Here is a 15,260-nt window from a genome sequence, read left to right as displayed (position 1 = left end):
CTTCTGCACACGATCAGGGATATAACTGCAGAAATACAAAATGTTTTTAGGTAAATGTAAAGATTTTGAGACCAGTTTCTGTTCAGATACTGACCTGATTAAACATATGAGGTATCGACCATAACGTAAAAAATTCATCTGGATTCTTTAACTAAGGTGGAAAACCACCAGATCCTGATTCATCTCATCTCATGATCAATAAAGTTAATAGATGACACACTAAATATGACTTTTGTTGTGTGAAGTCACATCTCTGCTCTTTTTACCTGGCAGTTACTGTTATATTTCATAAAAAGATCATCTTGTTTATGATGGTGTTGATGATGAGGACGTGTCTGTTCCTCTGCTATTGATTTTAATAATTAATCATTATCTTTGATAATTATTGTTTGTTTACAGTGTTCCCATAGTGTTATATTAAGAGTTTACCATTGCTGCTAACCACTAAAGTTATACCTACTCTTTAGGAATTATAAGAGTTTTGGTTCAGCATTCAAATAACACATATTCAATGACACCTAGTCAAGCTGTTGGAATTGGCTGTTTATTCAAGTGCTCCCTTTTTTAATTAAAACACAGCATGCCACTGGTTCTGTGACACATAGATAGTTTGTACCTGGCTGTTACTGTTATGCATTCCAGCCCGAGTAAGAAATAGAGCCTGTTAGATAGAGCCACAGGGTGCTACCAGGCTTTCTTTGATAATGATTAATTATTGCTGATAGCCAAGCTTGTAGCAAGGCCCAACAAAATGGTGCCCCGTGTGAGGCAAAAGTATTGTTGGCAATTATTCATAATTGTGCAATATTAATTTCAGTATAATTTTGGAAAAAAATTTTTTCCCAATAAAAAAAATCTGGAATCTAAAACCTTTAGACTATCCAAAAGCCTTTATATTCACTATTCACTATTTTTAAATTAACACTAAGTGTGCAGATTCGCCAATGACACCACACCTTGTTTTATCCCATTTTTCTTTTATTAGTTGCATTATTGCAGTGTAGTAAAACAGTTTTGAGCAGAATGTTTTCACATCTGTCTGTTGTGCTCAGAAACACTGCAACATTTAATATTAGAGCTTTTTTAATGCAAGAAATGATCAAAGTCACATTATCTGGTCCACAGCAACACATTTTTTAATGTTTTTCTTGATTTGATTCTGTGTAACAGCAGAGACCATCAGTGCAATGCAGACGTCAGATTGTCCTTAAACGCACCAACAGGGAGGGTTTTCAGAGTCACCTCTGATCACAACCTCAGTGCTCTGTGGTGATAATGAACCTTTGACAACAAATGTTTGAGCTGTTCTGATTACACACATCAGGCAGAGTGTTTGAAACATAAAGTCAAAGATTACTGCTCAAATGAAATGAAAATACTTTGCACTGATGTTTTTCCAGTTTTATTTATTCTTGTTGTCAGGTCAATGAAGATGAATCAGTTTGTATCATATATGTGAAATGTGTTGAGACCTCATTTTTTACGTAATATATATTTTTGTTGGGTTTTTTTGTATGTGATTTTAAGATGTTATAATGAAGATGTGAAATTTGAAGTTTGTTTTTTTTCTCTTTTTTTTGGTTTTATTTTATCTTTATTAGATTTTATTTCATAAACACTGACTTTCATAAACATTGACATTGACTCTGGATGAAAGCTTGAGCGTTCATGTCATGTTGAGACTTAATTAGGAGTCAGAAAGAATTTTCATGTCAGCTTTCTACTTGGAACCCAGAAGTTATCCATAATAATGGCTTATAACTTATCTCTAAACGATCAGTAAGTGAATTATTAACCATTAATTAATGTTTATAAATATATAAACAGTGACTGATCAGAAAGTGGTGCTCAAAGATGAAACATTTGATCTGACTCAATAAATGTTTGATTTATTGAATTTCGTTAACTCAAAGAACAAATATAAAAAAGAGAAAATTACACGTCAGCTGAATAACACAATTTTTATCCTCAAACACTCAAGTATATAAAAGGCAGTGAAGAAAAACTGGATGTATTTTATAAAAATGATTTCTTGACCATAAAACATGAAAGTAAAAAAGTTATAATTGTTGACGTGAGAGGTTAATAATGACAAAATAAAAGTATATACAGATAATCGAGTATTTTGTGACAGTTTTGCAGATGTGTGTGAGGTTTGTTTTTCCTGAGTCGACTGATCGGAGTTTTTTGTAGACAAACAAAAGTTAAGTTTACAATCTGCATTAAACTCATTGTGTTTATCCTGTAATTCTAACAAATGAGTTGAATGTGTTTCCTTCCTCGTAAAACAACAAAACTGTTTGTTCAGTATTTTAAAGTGAGACTAACTTCTGATTAACAGTTGTACAACAAGTGTAAAAGTAGCACATGTAGAGAAGAATCATAAAGTCAACTAAATGAATCAGCAATGTCTGTTATACATGTTATATGTCTATATCTATATCTAAAGCTTGCAAACATGAATAAAAGCTGTTGGTCATTCCAGACCAACTGAAGCACTGGTAACTCGTAAATCATGAGGTGCAGAATTGTCCAATATGACGTCACTCCTTGAGATACAGACTGCAAAAAGCTGGTTGGTTTATCACATGAGACTGAAAGGACAGATGAAACCTTTTCTGCAGTGATTTAAGTGCTACTTTAAAGGGAACGTCTGTGTAAAAAATATAAAATCCTCCACTGAGCAGATGGATGTTTGTTTGACTCCTTGGAGGTCCTACTCTGCTCCCTGAGCTCCTTCCTCTTCAGCTGGCTCTCCTTCAGCTCTGGAAACACCAAGGTTATAAGAATCCAGCTCAGTGTTCTCCTGTGGGCCTGACTTCTGCCCCCTGCTGTCATGGAGAGACATGACAACACAGATCTAAGTTACTGCATCACTCCTCTCTTCAGTTCAATATAAACAGGCTGAATGCTTCATTTCAACCAGTCCTCTAAACAACAAACATGTGTTCAGTACCTTCCAGATGAAATAGATGGCAATGATGAACAACAGCAGAGTCACCGACAGGACGACCAGTGTGATGATCAGAACTGTTGGATCTGACGAGACACATTCAGTCATCACATTAGATCACATGACATCATGAGTACAACAGCTCCCATCAAACAGAAACATGGCATGTGCTAGAAAAGCAAACTGGACCATTGTTTTGTGTTTTGTACTATATTCTGGTCCTATATCTGTTTTTTTCAACTTTTTCTTGTTCTTCTTTGAGTCTTACCTCTAACATTACAATTAGGGAGGACCAGCATTTTCTAATCCAAGCAGAAACAAATAAATTAATATTGGGCAAGAAAAAGCTGTTTTTAAACTTAATACGTGTATTGTTGGAAATATCACCTGTATTAATATCATATGCCAACGAGAAGCTCTGTGATTATGTGTACAGGGCAAAAAATAAACAATTTTATGTTTAGTTCATCTTTAACATCCCATATGTGACTTTAATGACTCTTCAAGTGTAAACGAACTACAGGGATTACTCCCCACCAGTCAGTCAGACCCAAAGAAGACTTTTGGATGAAAGGCGAGATGTCTCGAAGAATCTCAAACAAGTGAAGTTTCCTTTGACTTAACTCTTCTGTATCTACTCTGTTTTTTACCATTATTGTCATTCACTAATTCATTTGCTGTCTTTTTCTTTTCACTACAACACAGTTGTTATGGTTCAATAACATTAAAGAAGCCGGGAAGGAAACAGTTTACAATTCCTTCATCAGATTCTGTCTCAGCTCTCTGTAGGTCGCTGGGTCGGTCCTGCTGCCTGATGACTTTTTATCATGTTTTACAAACATGGAAACAAAGTCAGTGTGACGTCTCAGTTCCACTGAGCTTCACAGTCTGCTTCAGCTTACCTGTGACAGTGAGAGACAGCAGACGGCTCTCTGAGGAGAAGTTATGTGGAAAAACAAAGACGTCATAAACACAGCTGTAGTTCCCATGGTGGGCAGGGTCTGCAGCAGGAAACAGGAAGTCAGCAGAGTGATTGACAGCTGGCTGGGTGTAGTTGTATGTTGTGTTGGAGGAGGTGAAGGTGAGGCGGAAGGAGCCTCCAGGGTACTGAGGCTGGATGGAGCAGCTGATGGTGAAGTTGGAGCCCCGGCGCACCTGAAACCCCTGCTGCTGGCCCTCGGAGACCCCGTCCATGGTAGAAGACACAGAGATGATTGGCTGAACCAGCAGGACTGTAAACACAGAGAGATGGTTGGGTGATTCAGCATTTTATGGGGGTTTGAAGAAATGAGCCTCCAGGAACAAACTAACTTCTCTACCCTTTAGGATGCCATCATCCTGGATAGGTTTACAGTTCAGTCCAATGGAAACCACCGCCTATCACTGTGACAGAGGACGGAAAATATTACTGTCATAGATGATGTCACTGATGGACTTACCTGAGCACATGAGCTCCACAATGGAGGAAGAGGAACTTGATGATGCACATTCCCTCAGTGTAGACCCAGACTGAACACAGTCAGATCTGATCATCCACACAAATCTTTTTAAATTAAATTAAATTTTTTAAAAATAACCTAAAGAAAGGATCAAGAAATAAGGGCGTAAAATGGCAAAAATAACTTAAAATAAAGCCAGAAGAAGGACCGGAAACAATGGTGTAAAAAAAAAAACCTTCAACAGTTATAAAAAATAAAAGAGCATAACTGGATAGAACTGGATAGAACTGGATATGCCAGGCATAACTAGTTCAGCCCAAAACCTATGTTGGGGATTTTTGGCCTGCAACAGATGATGTAAAGAAATTATAAGGGTGTAATTGGCTAGTATGAAGAGGCTGGACAATAAGCGTGCCCTATATCAGACAAAAGGGGACACAAGGGGAGTAGATGATCAGTGTGTTATTAATATGTATCACAGTTTGATTATGATGGACTCTTTGTTTACCTAAGCTGCTGTTGGTACTGTTACAGAGGTTGATGGTGAGGTTGTTGACGATGTTCAGGAGGGATGAGAAGTCACTGAGCATGTACATGTGGTTTTTAATAGGATCTGAGGCGATGACCCTCAGCTCATCCTTGTTTGCATACCCTACACCTGAAAGAAAAAATATTGTTAAAATTGTACCTTAAAAAATGATTCTGTTCTTGGGTGCTGGAATGCAGGAACACATATTTTTATTATTTAAGACAGTGGAAAATGCAAAATATAGGGCAGATTTTAAAGCGCATGTTCCAAATATTCCCCCCGAAAATGTGCAAAGATATAAAATACCAGTCAAATGTTTGGACACACCTTTCCACTCACTTGAATGAGAAAGTGTGACCAAACCTTTGAATGGTGCTGTAGAGGAATCAGCAAATAAGCTCAGATCAAACCACCTTCTTGGGTGCTGGAATGCAGGAAAATATATTTTTATTATTTTTGACAGAGGAAAATGCTAAATGTTTTTAAAGTTTTTAAAGCGCATGTTCCAGTTTTTGACCGTACATAACATGTATAACGTGTAAATGTGATAGTTGGTAATAACATGTTAAAGTTTGGAATACAACATCAGTCAGTAATGGACCTGGCTCAATGTAACGTCAAATAAATTTTCATTCAGTATTTTCCCTGCATCCTGTGGACTTGTGAGTACATTTGGTTTCCACAAGAAAAGTGGATTTAATTCAATGGAATGCAAGTCAAAACTCAGATACATCACAGATTAAGAGGCCTGAACATAGTAAAACGGCCACTATACCAATAGCGTAGACATCAATGCCGGTGTCTCTCAGGTGCTGCGAGGCGAGGGATACGTTGTCCTGAGACTTTCCATCAGTAATCAGGATAGCAATTTTGTGGGAGTCTGCATGCATTCCCACATTGGGTTTAAAGTTTTTATCGAGGATGTGTTTCAGAGCTTTTCCTGTATGACAGTAATAAAGAGGATTTAAAAGGTGCAGAGTTGAAAAGCTGACTGTTGCAAAGACTGTTAGGTGACTGATAGTTGGTGCACTTCCACAACCTTGTTAAAAATATCTGGTTCTTTGATAAAAAGTCAAATCTAGAAGCCTGTAGACATAAAAACTGAGAGAAAGTTAACTACGACTCCCAAAATGCATTTCAGTTGGAAACATCCAATCACAGAGCTTCAAATTCTATTGTGAGACGCTCAAATCATTATGATTTTGAATGTTATTGTATTATAATTATTATAATCACTATCACTATAACAGCAGCAGCAATCTTTGATTCATAATATTATAGCATGATACTGTATAATAATGTAATATCTCAATATTAATAATTATAATAATATTACAACTATTATTATCATAATACAATTATAATTATTATTACAATCAGACAGCGTGTTGTTAAATCACCTGTGTAGGTTCCTCCTCTTCTCTGGCGCAGCTTGGCTATGGCCTCCAGCAGGGATTGTTTGGTCTTGTGGGTGTTCAGCTGCCACTCGGTCCTTGGAACTTTAGAGTACTGAACCAGACCTGCAGAAAACACACAGAAATGTGTAAAACTGACACACTGACCAAGCTTTTGTTTTTAAAGGATAATGAGAATAGCAATGATAATAATGAGTATGAGAATAATAATTTACACTGTATGTTCTTGAACAGATGCATTGGTTTATTACAATTATTATTGTTATTATCTTGTTAGCATCTTTAGCTCCAACATGCATCCACATATCACATGTCTCACGCACACTCATGCCTGAACAAATTTGCATATGCAAAGAAGGACCAAAGGGCTTAAAGGACCATTCCAGCAGTTCAGTCCACTAGAATTAACAGGCTAACAGGCTAATAACCCCTGAGTCTACTGTCTGACTCTGGTATATGAACGAATCTGGTGAAGCCTGAAGCCCCCGAGTGTCTCTTCGGTATTCTTCGGCATACGGGCAGAAGTTCAGCATGTACAGGAAGTGTTGAGGGCAGCGATTATGTATGAGAGCTGATATCAGTATCAGCAACAACTGAGTCCAGTCAGGTTGAGTCGAGTCTAGTATGAAGATTGATGGTACTGAACGTTCAGCAGTGAGCGCATAAACCTACAGTAAAAACATGTCAGTCAGTCACCACCTGCACTGTTTAAAGCGAGCTAAATGTTGTCACACAGAAGTCAAGTGAGTTTTTAATACAGTTTAACGTTGTAATTCCTCCATTTTTATCACTGACATCTAGTCTGGTAACATATAAAAGCAGAGTAGGAAGGAGAAGGTGAGGGCTTTTATTAGTTTACATACTAGTTAATAAACAAAAAGTAGTTAGAAAAGAAGAAGAGACAAGAAAATGTCTTGAGCTCCAACAAGAAGACAATTCCACTTTCTACAGAACGACTGTAGAAAGTTGATGCTGTGGATGAACCAACATGACAAAGTTGTGCATCCCTCCTAGCTAGAATGTTTTGTTCAGAAATGCGGTGTGCTCCACAGAGTCTGTTCAGTCAGAACATCTGTCCTGCTAACTGATCCAACACGGACCTACACAGAAGGAATGTACAGTATATCTCCACCATGGAAATCAGTGTCTGGATAAAAGATTGTTTTACAAGCTGAATCATAATTACATGAGTTATAAATGTGTGTTTCAGTAGATGAAGCACTGAATTTTAAGGTAGGTGTATCACCTGAACATTTCATTTTGAACATTTTGAGAATTCTGCAAGTTAATACAAAAGCTAAAATATGTCTGCATGTTTTGGGAAATAACTGGCAGTAATGGAGGCTGTATGCAGACAGCAGTTATTTAGCTTAAACATGTAAAACCACTGGTATGGTCCTTTTATCCTCACATCAGCCATAACCTTGACTACTCTGGTTATCATGTCCCATTTTACTGCTCTTTTGCTAATTTATAATACGGGACCTGTGTGTGTTTCACAATGTGCTGTAAAGATTTTAGTATTTTGAGTACTTTATACACAAGCAGTAGTGGTAATAGTACCAGGATCAGTAGTATGAATAGTTGTAGTAGTAAAAATATTACCGATCTGGACTTTGTCAGGGCCGATGTCGAAGTTGCTGACTGTTTGAATTAGAAAGGACTTAATGATTGCAAAGTCTTTAGAGCTGATGCTCCCAGATCCGTCGACTAACAGCACGATGTCAACCTTGGCTGTGCTTTCACACTGAGAACCTGGAGGAAAACAGAGGATTGTGGGATATAAGACACAAGAGACCAAATGTTGAAGCAAGACTAAGGCTGTGTCTGAAATCACTCCCTATTTACTTCAAAGTGCAAATTTGTCCAATATGTAGAGCCTCAAATGTTCCACAATGGATCAAAAAAGTAATGTTCATGTTGTGATCACTACTTCCTGCAAACAATCCCACAATGCAATGCATTGCATTTTACAGACACCAAAATTAGCGGTGTGCGACTCCACAGCAGACAGTGTGTATTAGTGAGTAGTGAATGAGTGAACCAGGGAGGGATTTCGGACACATCCTGAAAGTCTACAGTCATGCTAACAGCACTGTGAGACTGTACACAGTGCTGTTTTGAGCTAAATGCTAACATGCTGATGTTTAGCAGGTATTATGTTTACCATGTTGACCATCTTAGTTCAGCATGTCAGAACACTAACATTTGACAATTAACACCAAACAAAAAGTACAGCTGTGTCATTAGTTTTGAGACTATTTGAACATGAACCAAACTTCATCCATTCTCAGCTGCTTATCTAGGTGCTGGTCCTCCTGGGGGATCCAGAGGTGTTACCAGACCAGATGAGATACATATAATCCCTCCAGCGTGTTCTGCACTGAGGTTTCCTACCAGTTGGATGAGCCTGAACACCTCCAAAGGAGGCGCCTATTCTCTCTTTCTCTCTTTTTACCTGTTGATTGGTGTTTATCTTCAGCCTGGAGTCCTGGAGAGAAAATCAGAAATTTCACATTTAGATTGGAGCAGAGCTGTGAACTGAACAAACACAGAGCTGTTTCTGGACATCTGGAGGCTCTAGAAGAGACAGACAGCAAGCTAGACATCTTAAGAAAAGGTGTTTGTTCTGGTCTGAATCAATGGATGGCATGATAAACTTATTTCTGTTTCTTTACACACAGAAGGAAATCTAAGTGAACCAAAAATCATCATTAAAAGCCAGGTGAGAATGTTCTCTCTTCTCATTGGTCAGATGTGTCTGGGGCGGGAGTGAGAACATAAACACAGGAAGAAGGTCCTGAAGAAGCTCCGATCTGCCCAAATACCAAGAAGACCTTGTTGATTTCACTCATCAACATCCCAGCATGCAAAGCGGTCCTGGCTATGGGAGCCATTTAGCTCAACTTGAAGCCTTGTAGTTCGTCAGATGGAAGTTGTATCACGTTTCCACCACTAATGAACCAAGACCACTTCCTCTAAAGGATCTCTGTGAAGTTATTTTGGTCTGAGGATGTTTGCTGTGTTCAGATCTGCCTGAATGAATTGAACCTGTAACATAATATGTAAACTTTGAACCAACGTCTTGGTAAATGAGTTTGTTATTCCAACTAAATCCAAATATGATGGAGACAAATAAAACAGTTAAACTGCTGCTAATGATAGCTTAGCTTAGCTTACCTTAGGAGAGTAGCAGTAACTTCCACCTGAGCTGTTGAATCAAGTGGAATTCATGTGATTTTGTTTTTATTACACTTCATATGTAAATGTATTAAAATTTACATTTATTATACCTGTTTCAATTTAATTTTACAGTATAGTTGGCCTGGAAGATACAGTAAAACATACTTTTCATCATATTATATGAACTTTAAATACTATAAAGTTTATTTTCTATAAATAAAGAAAGCTGGATGAAACATGATAGTTACATTTCCCTTACATCCAGACTGCAGTATGAGGTACTCTCAATTATTTTGGGGTGAATTAATCCTCATGAAAACACAAAAAAAAACCCAACAAAAAAACAAAGAAATTTAAGGAGCAAACATCTCTCTTCGTCTTTGCCTGGTCAGCCTGAAACTTTAAGACCTTTTTTCTTGACCTCACTGCTTCTACATTCTGCTTCTCTGAAGAGCAGCAGATGAGATGAACACATGAACACAAGCTCAACAGAGTTGCATGCATGCAGAGTTAAAGGAAAACTATGGTTCATTAAAACTTGTGTTTGTCTCACATGTTGGTTTGTTTCCTGTCTGATCATCTGACTGCTATCAGACCTATCAGACGTGTTTTTTAGTGATGTCATCATGTTCACAGATCTCAGATATTAAAGGCCCCATGAGACAAAGTTAGAGCATCTTTAGCTTCTGTATTGTGATGTATGTCCCAGTGATAGTGAGTGGTGTACAGTTACTAGTTTAGTTAGTTTAAATCAAATCCTTTGCACTTGATTGGACTGCTAAAAAGTGGGCAGGGCTTTGAGTTTAGTGCGACATGCAGCTTCAGAAGGAAACAGAGCCACAGAGGACGCTTGGCTCCACACACATCTTCCTCACCTGTTGAAGGAAGGATTCTTTTTAGTGTAGTGAAAGAATTGGTCCACCGATCACTAGTCGGTGTGGTTTAATATGATGGGTGTGGCTAGCTACTCGCCCAAAGTCACATTTGATTGGATGAACTTTTGTTAACACCCCTGAGTGCAGGACGAGTCATTAAACATTTGAAACCATTTTACAGGAAGAGAGAAGACAGGGATTTTGATGTAAAAATAGTCTGATACCACAGACCAGCCTTGTAATCCCAAATGTCTGTGACTGATTGAGTCACTGACTGAGTGATGGAGTTGCACCATTGGTGCAGATGGCCTAGTGTTGGAGTTTCCCCATTGGCCGTTGCACTTTCAAAATGACTTGGAACAAACAGTTTCTATTAAGTCCTCAGGGGGCATGTAGAGTGGAGCCCCGAACACAGCTCACTCTCCGCGGGACTGAGAGAATGTCAGTGTCTTTCATTTTGTTGGTGTATATATTCATTCACACCTCACATCAACTGCCTGTAATTTTTCTATGCATAACGGGCACTGCACTAGTACGTTTTAAAAACACACATTTACCGACCGAAACAGCTCACACAGAGTCTCCAACACTGACAGGAGCACCAACCCGCAGATACAAAGAGACACGATGGATCCATCTAGCAGCAAGCAGCTACTTAGCATGTTTAGCATTGTCAGTATCGCTGTGCTGTCCTGGGTGTAGCCCATAGACTGTATAAAAATAAGGTGTAGGTTTAACAGCACTGTGCTAGACAGGTGACAGGTGTGTTTATTGTGTTTCTGTGCTCTGAAAGACGTCAGGGCAGGTTATAAAGTCACACAGCTGACGGACTGTTAGCCTATCATGCTAATTCTATGTAAAGATATGGATGAAACCATATGTTAACAGACATCGACAGATAGAAACATGAAAGAGCAGGGGGAGTTGACAGACAATTACAATAGTTATAATTAAAATGAAAATAAGTTCTCTCTCAAATCAAACATCCCAAGATATGATTGGAAAGTATTGTTCTTGAAACTGCACCGACCTTTTTTTTGACTCTACAATGTTCGTAAAGCATATCTCTGATTGATCCGAACTCCATTCAGGAATGAAGCATTTTAAAAGTTGTTTGTTTGTAGTCTTGTGGACAGACCTGACGAAGGATGAATTCAGACTTTTTACATATCAGCATCATGATGTAGTTATTTAGACATCCTTTTGATTACTTTTTTGCTATTAAATCACAGTAAAATCTAAGTTTATTTTGGCAACGCAAGGCGAAAATTTGCTTTGAATTTGGTGTGAACACAACATTAGCCTATCATGCTAATTCTACATAAACATATGGATGAAACCATATGTTTACAGACATCCGCAGGTAGAAACATGAAAGAGCAGGGGGAGTTAACAGATAATTACAATAGTTATAAGTAAAATGAAAATAAGTTCTTTCTCAAATCAAACATCCTAAGATATGATTGGAAAGTATTGTTCTTGAAACTGCACTGACCTTTTTTTTGACTCAAAAGTAGCTTAACCATGTCATGTGATGCTACTTCAGTACACTTTAACAACAAACATTACTGGAACCATTATATATATACCATATAAATTGCCAATGAACATTTAATATCCAGGAATTCCCACTATAGCCAGTACCACCAACCATCACTGTGACACATTAGCCACAGTTTCACCCATTGACCATACACGGTCCAGCCATATGTGTACTAGGTTTTGACCTAGTCTTGTTGGACTTATATTTGGCATATAACAAGATAAACGAACACTTAACACCAGGACACAGGATTGAAACTGGAAAGATGTATTTTTCATTTCATTGGGCCTTTAATTGTTGACTATGATGTTGTTATTCCTGATAGAAATTATGGACAAAACTATGAAAATAAGTCATAGTTAGTTATATTATAGTGCAACAGACCGGTTCATATAGAGTTAATGCAGCACAACAGATCTGAATGATTTCAATACCCAGAAATCCTGTGTGGTGACATCACATAACCACTGTGCTATTTAAGGACTCTGTGTGTGTGTGTGTGTGCTTATATTCCTCACATTGTGAGGATATAAATCTTCACAGTCACATTGTGGGGACTTACTTCCCTTTTGTCGAAAAAACTCAAGTTCCCATTACATAAATCATTAAATCTTAAAATGAAGACTCTGTTTAAAGGTTTTTGATTGTTTTAACAATCTTTAAGCAATGACAAGTGGAAACTTTTAGGGGTTAAGTGTGAGAAAAAGTTTGACAGAGTTACAGGAAGCAGCTCAAACACGTATATTTGATAAGAAAAAAATTTAAAAAGTGTTTTGCAACAGTCAGTCCTATATGTGACAAGAAATGCTCTGATGTTGCCATGGTAACAGAAGTATACTCTAATGTAACTGTAATCTCACATCAGATGTTAATCAGTTAATCATCTTAAGTTTGTTCACATTAAAACAAAACAATGTTTTTTGTCATTCAGGAAGTTTGTGCAGCTGATTTGAAGGAACATTTTGAGAGGATTAAAATATGTTTTCACGTGTAATGTTAATAGTTTTATTATTAAAAAGAAGAAAAAAGTCTTAAAAAAGGTTAGGGTAAGTCTCCAGGAAATTAATGTCTATGTAATGTCCCCAAAAGTGACCTACGGCAATGTGTGTTTGTGTGTGTGTGTGTGTGTGTGTGTGTGTGTGTGTGTGTGTATACTTGTATTCCTAAAGTTGTGGGGACATAAATCTGCTGGACTGGACAGCTCCCAGGTGTGAATGTGTAACTGTGTGAATGTGATCAGGGTGTTCCTGAAAAAGACAGCACTGCTCTCAGTGAAACTCCCCTGAATAAAAATAGAGTGGCTCATGAAGAGTTAACAGTTAAGACACATGACTTCTTGTAACAGACAGTCTCACCCACTTAAGGCAGTGATTGGTCAGGTGTGTGCAGGTGTGAAAGTGGCTTGAACTTCACTTGTCAACTACTTCTGTCAGGTTTCATGTCACCATCAGAGTGCAACACTGTGAATGTCTTCCAGGAGAAACTGTGTGATGTGTATTTTGTATATGTGCATCAGTGTGTATGTATAAGTACACATATAACTCTCCTGTAGCTCCTGATGCTTTCATGTAAATGTTTACTGGGCTACACTGTTATATGGAAGCTCTTTTATGTCAGATTACAGCAACAAAATAACACATCAAATGATTAAAACACATCAAATAATGTAAAATCCAAACATCCTAAATAAACAGCTCCAACAATCCACAGTCACCCATCTGATAATGAACACAGAGGTAGAATAATAAAAAGTCACTTATTAAATGAGAAAAGTCCAGGTCTATGTTTAACTTTCACCACCAGATGTCACAATTTCATTATTTAAGAAGGGTCTTCCTCATGTGTTGCTCATGTCCTGCACAGGCCTGTCAATCAAACCTGCCTTCAAAGTCCCTCCCTGTTCTTCTTAATGTATTGATGCCCAAAGTGGAAAACCTCCTATCTGCAGAATTTCCTGATTGGCAGATTTCATTTGGATGATGAGAACAAGGAAGGCTGTTCAGCTGCAAGATAATCCCGCCCTTCGTTGTGACAGAAAAGTCACCTGGCGAAAACCTCCTATCAGGTTCGCTGGGAACATGTTGAGGCACAAAACCTCCTATCTGCATCATCACCAGACCGAGCTGAATTCTGACCCTAGTATACCGGGCCGCTGCTAACCATTTGGAGGCCATAAGCATAATTGGTCATGTGGGCTCAGTTTTCTCTTCTTCCATTTTTCAGGTTTTTTTCAGAGACTCATGTTGTCTCTTACTTGCCATTATGCCTCATTGATGGGCGGAGCTAGACTCTCAGCACAGAGGGGGCGAAGCATTCTCAAAGAGCCTTTCTAAAACACTCATTTTAAAATTCACAACTGTAACATAGCTGATATATCTTATTCATAATCACAAATTGTTATTGAGCCATGCAAGCCTATATCTCAGGAAACATACAGTGAAGCCACTTTGAGACAAGCTTGCTCTGAAGAACAAAAAAGAAAACAGGTTGCCAGCCGTGTTCAAATGTTTCAGCACTGAGGACAGCATGTGGTGCTCTACATACACCGACTGACCAACAGTTCAGCACCACCACCAATAGATAGAGACAAGCCAGGTGCTCTGTCTCTGCACCATGACTTTCTAACACGGGAATAACAAACATAAAATAGACACAGCGGTCTACAACACTACAAGGTCTATTAAAACACAAAGAGGACAGTCTACAACACCACAGGCAGTGACACAGACAGGTGCTGAGATGCGGTAAACATGGAGTTAAACATATTAATCTAACATTATGACTGATTGCTTCATAACTTTTAAGTTAATAAAGACTAATTATGGATGTTTCACTCACCAGTTGTTGTCCCTGCTTAGACTGCTATAGTTTAGCGTATCGTTAGTCCATTTGTGTATTTCTCCATCCTCCATGGAACAAAATAATCTGAACAGTTTAACAGACTTTGTACATTTCATGGTCCCTTTTTAAAACTTCATCCTCCTCTCCTTCATGGTGGCAAACCTGCCAACCACTTAGTCCTTATTAGTGTTTATGTCCCGCTCAACACGCAGCAAAGTGAGGTTGGATAGTTTGGCCTCATCCACACACGAACGCAAACAGCTCTTAATGAGCTTCAGAAGGCTGAAACTTTGTCTGACAAGTTTCATTCACCATAAACATAAAAAGACGCGAATATCTCATATTTTGGATAAAGTTTTCAGCGAAATTACGCCGGGACTCCACCAAGAGCGCGTGCGCCGCGTTCCGCTTCCGACGCTGTGTTGCTCCGTCCTCTGCACAGTCCGAGGCGGGGCGTCTTCACTACGGGGAAGCCTTCGGCC

General features: G+C 38.3%; 1 protein-coding gene across 1 annotated transcript in view; it reads right to left on the bottom strand.

Annotated features, from left to right (window-relative positions):
• LOC121887324 (collagen alpha-1(XII) chain-like) overlaps positions 1 to 15,260 on the bottom strand; it is an 83,525-nt gene that overhangs the window by 25,953 nt on the left and 42,312 nt on the right. The window contains exons 21-25 of the mRNA XM_042398056.1: positions 8,795 to 8,827; positions 7,942 to 8,091; positions 6,322 to 6,441; positions 5,697 to 5,861; positions 4,901 to 5,050 (exon numbers count right to left, since the gene is read on the bottom strand). Of these exons, the coding sequence (XP_042253990.1) occupies positions 4,901 to 5,050; positions 5,697 to 5,861; positions 6,322 to 6,441; positions 7,942 to 8,091; positions 8,795 to 8,827 (618 nt within the window). The remainder of the gene's footprint in view (positions 1 to 4,900; positions 5,051 to 5,696; positions 5,862 to 6,321; positions 6,442 to 7,941; positions 8,092 to 8,794; positions 8,828 to 15,260) is intronic.

This window comes from Thunnus maccoyii, chromosome 20, assembly GCF_910596095.1.
Source record: "Thunnus maccoyii chromosome 20, fThuMac1.1, whole genome shotgun sequence".
NCBI lineage: Eukaryota > Metazoa > Chordata > Actinopteri > Scombriformes > Scombridae > Thunnus > Thunnus maccoyii.
Note: the sequence above shows the minus strand (reverse complement) of the source record. Positions and strands in the feature narration are given on the sequence as shown.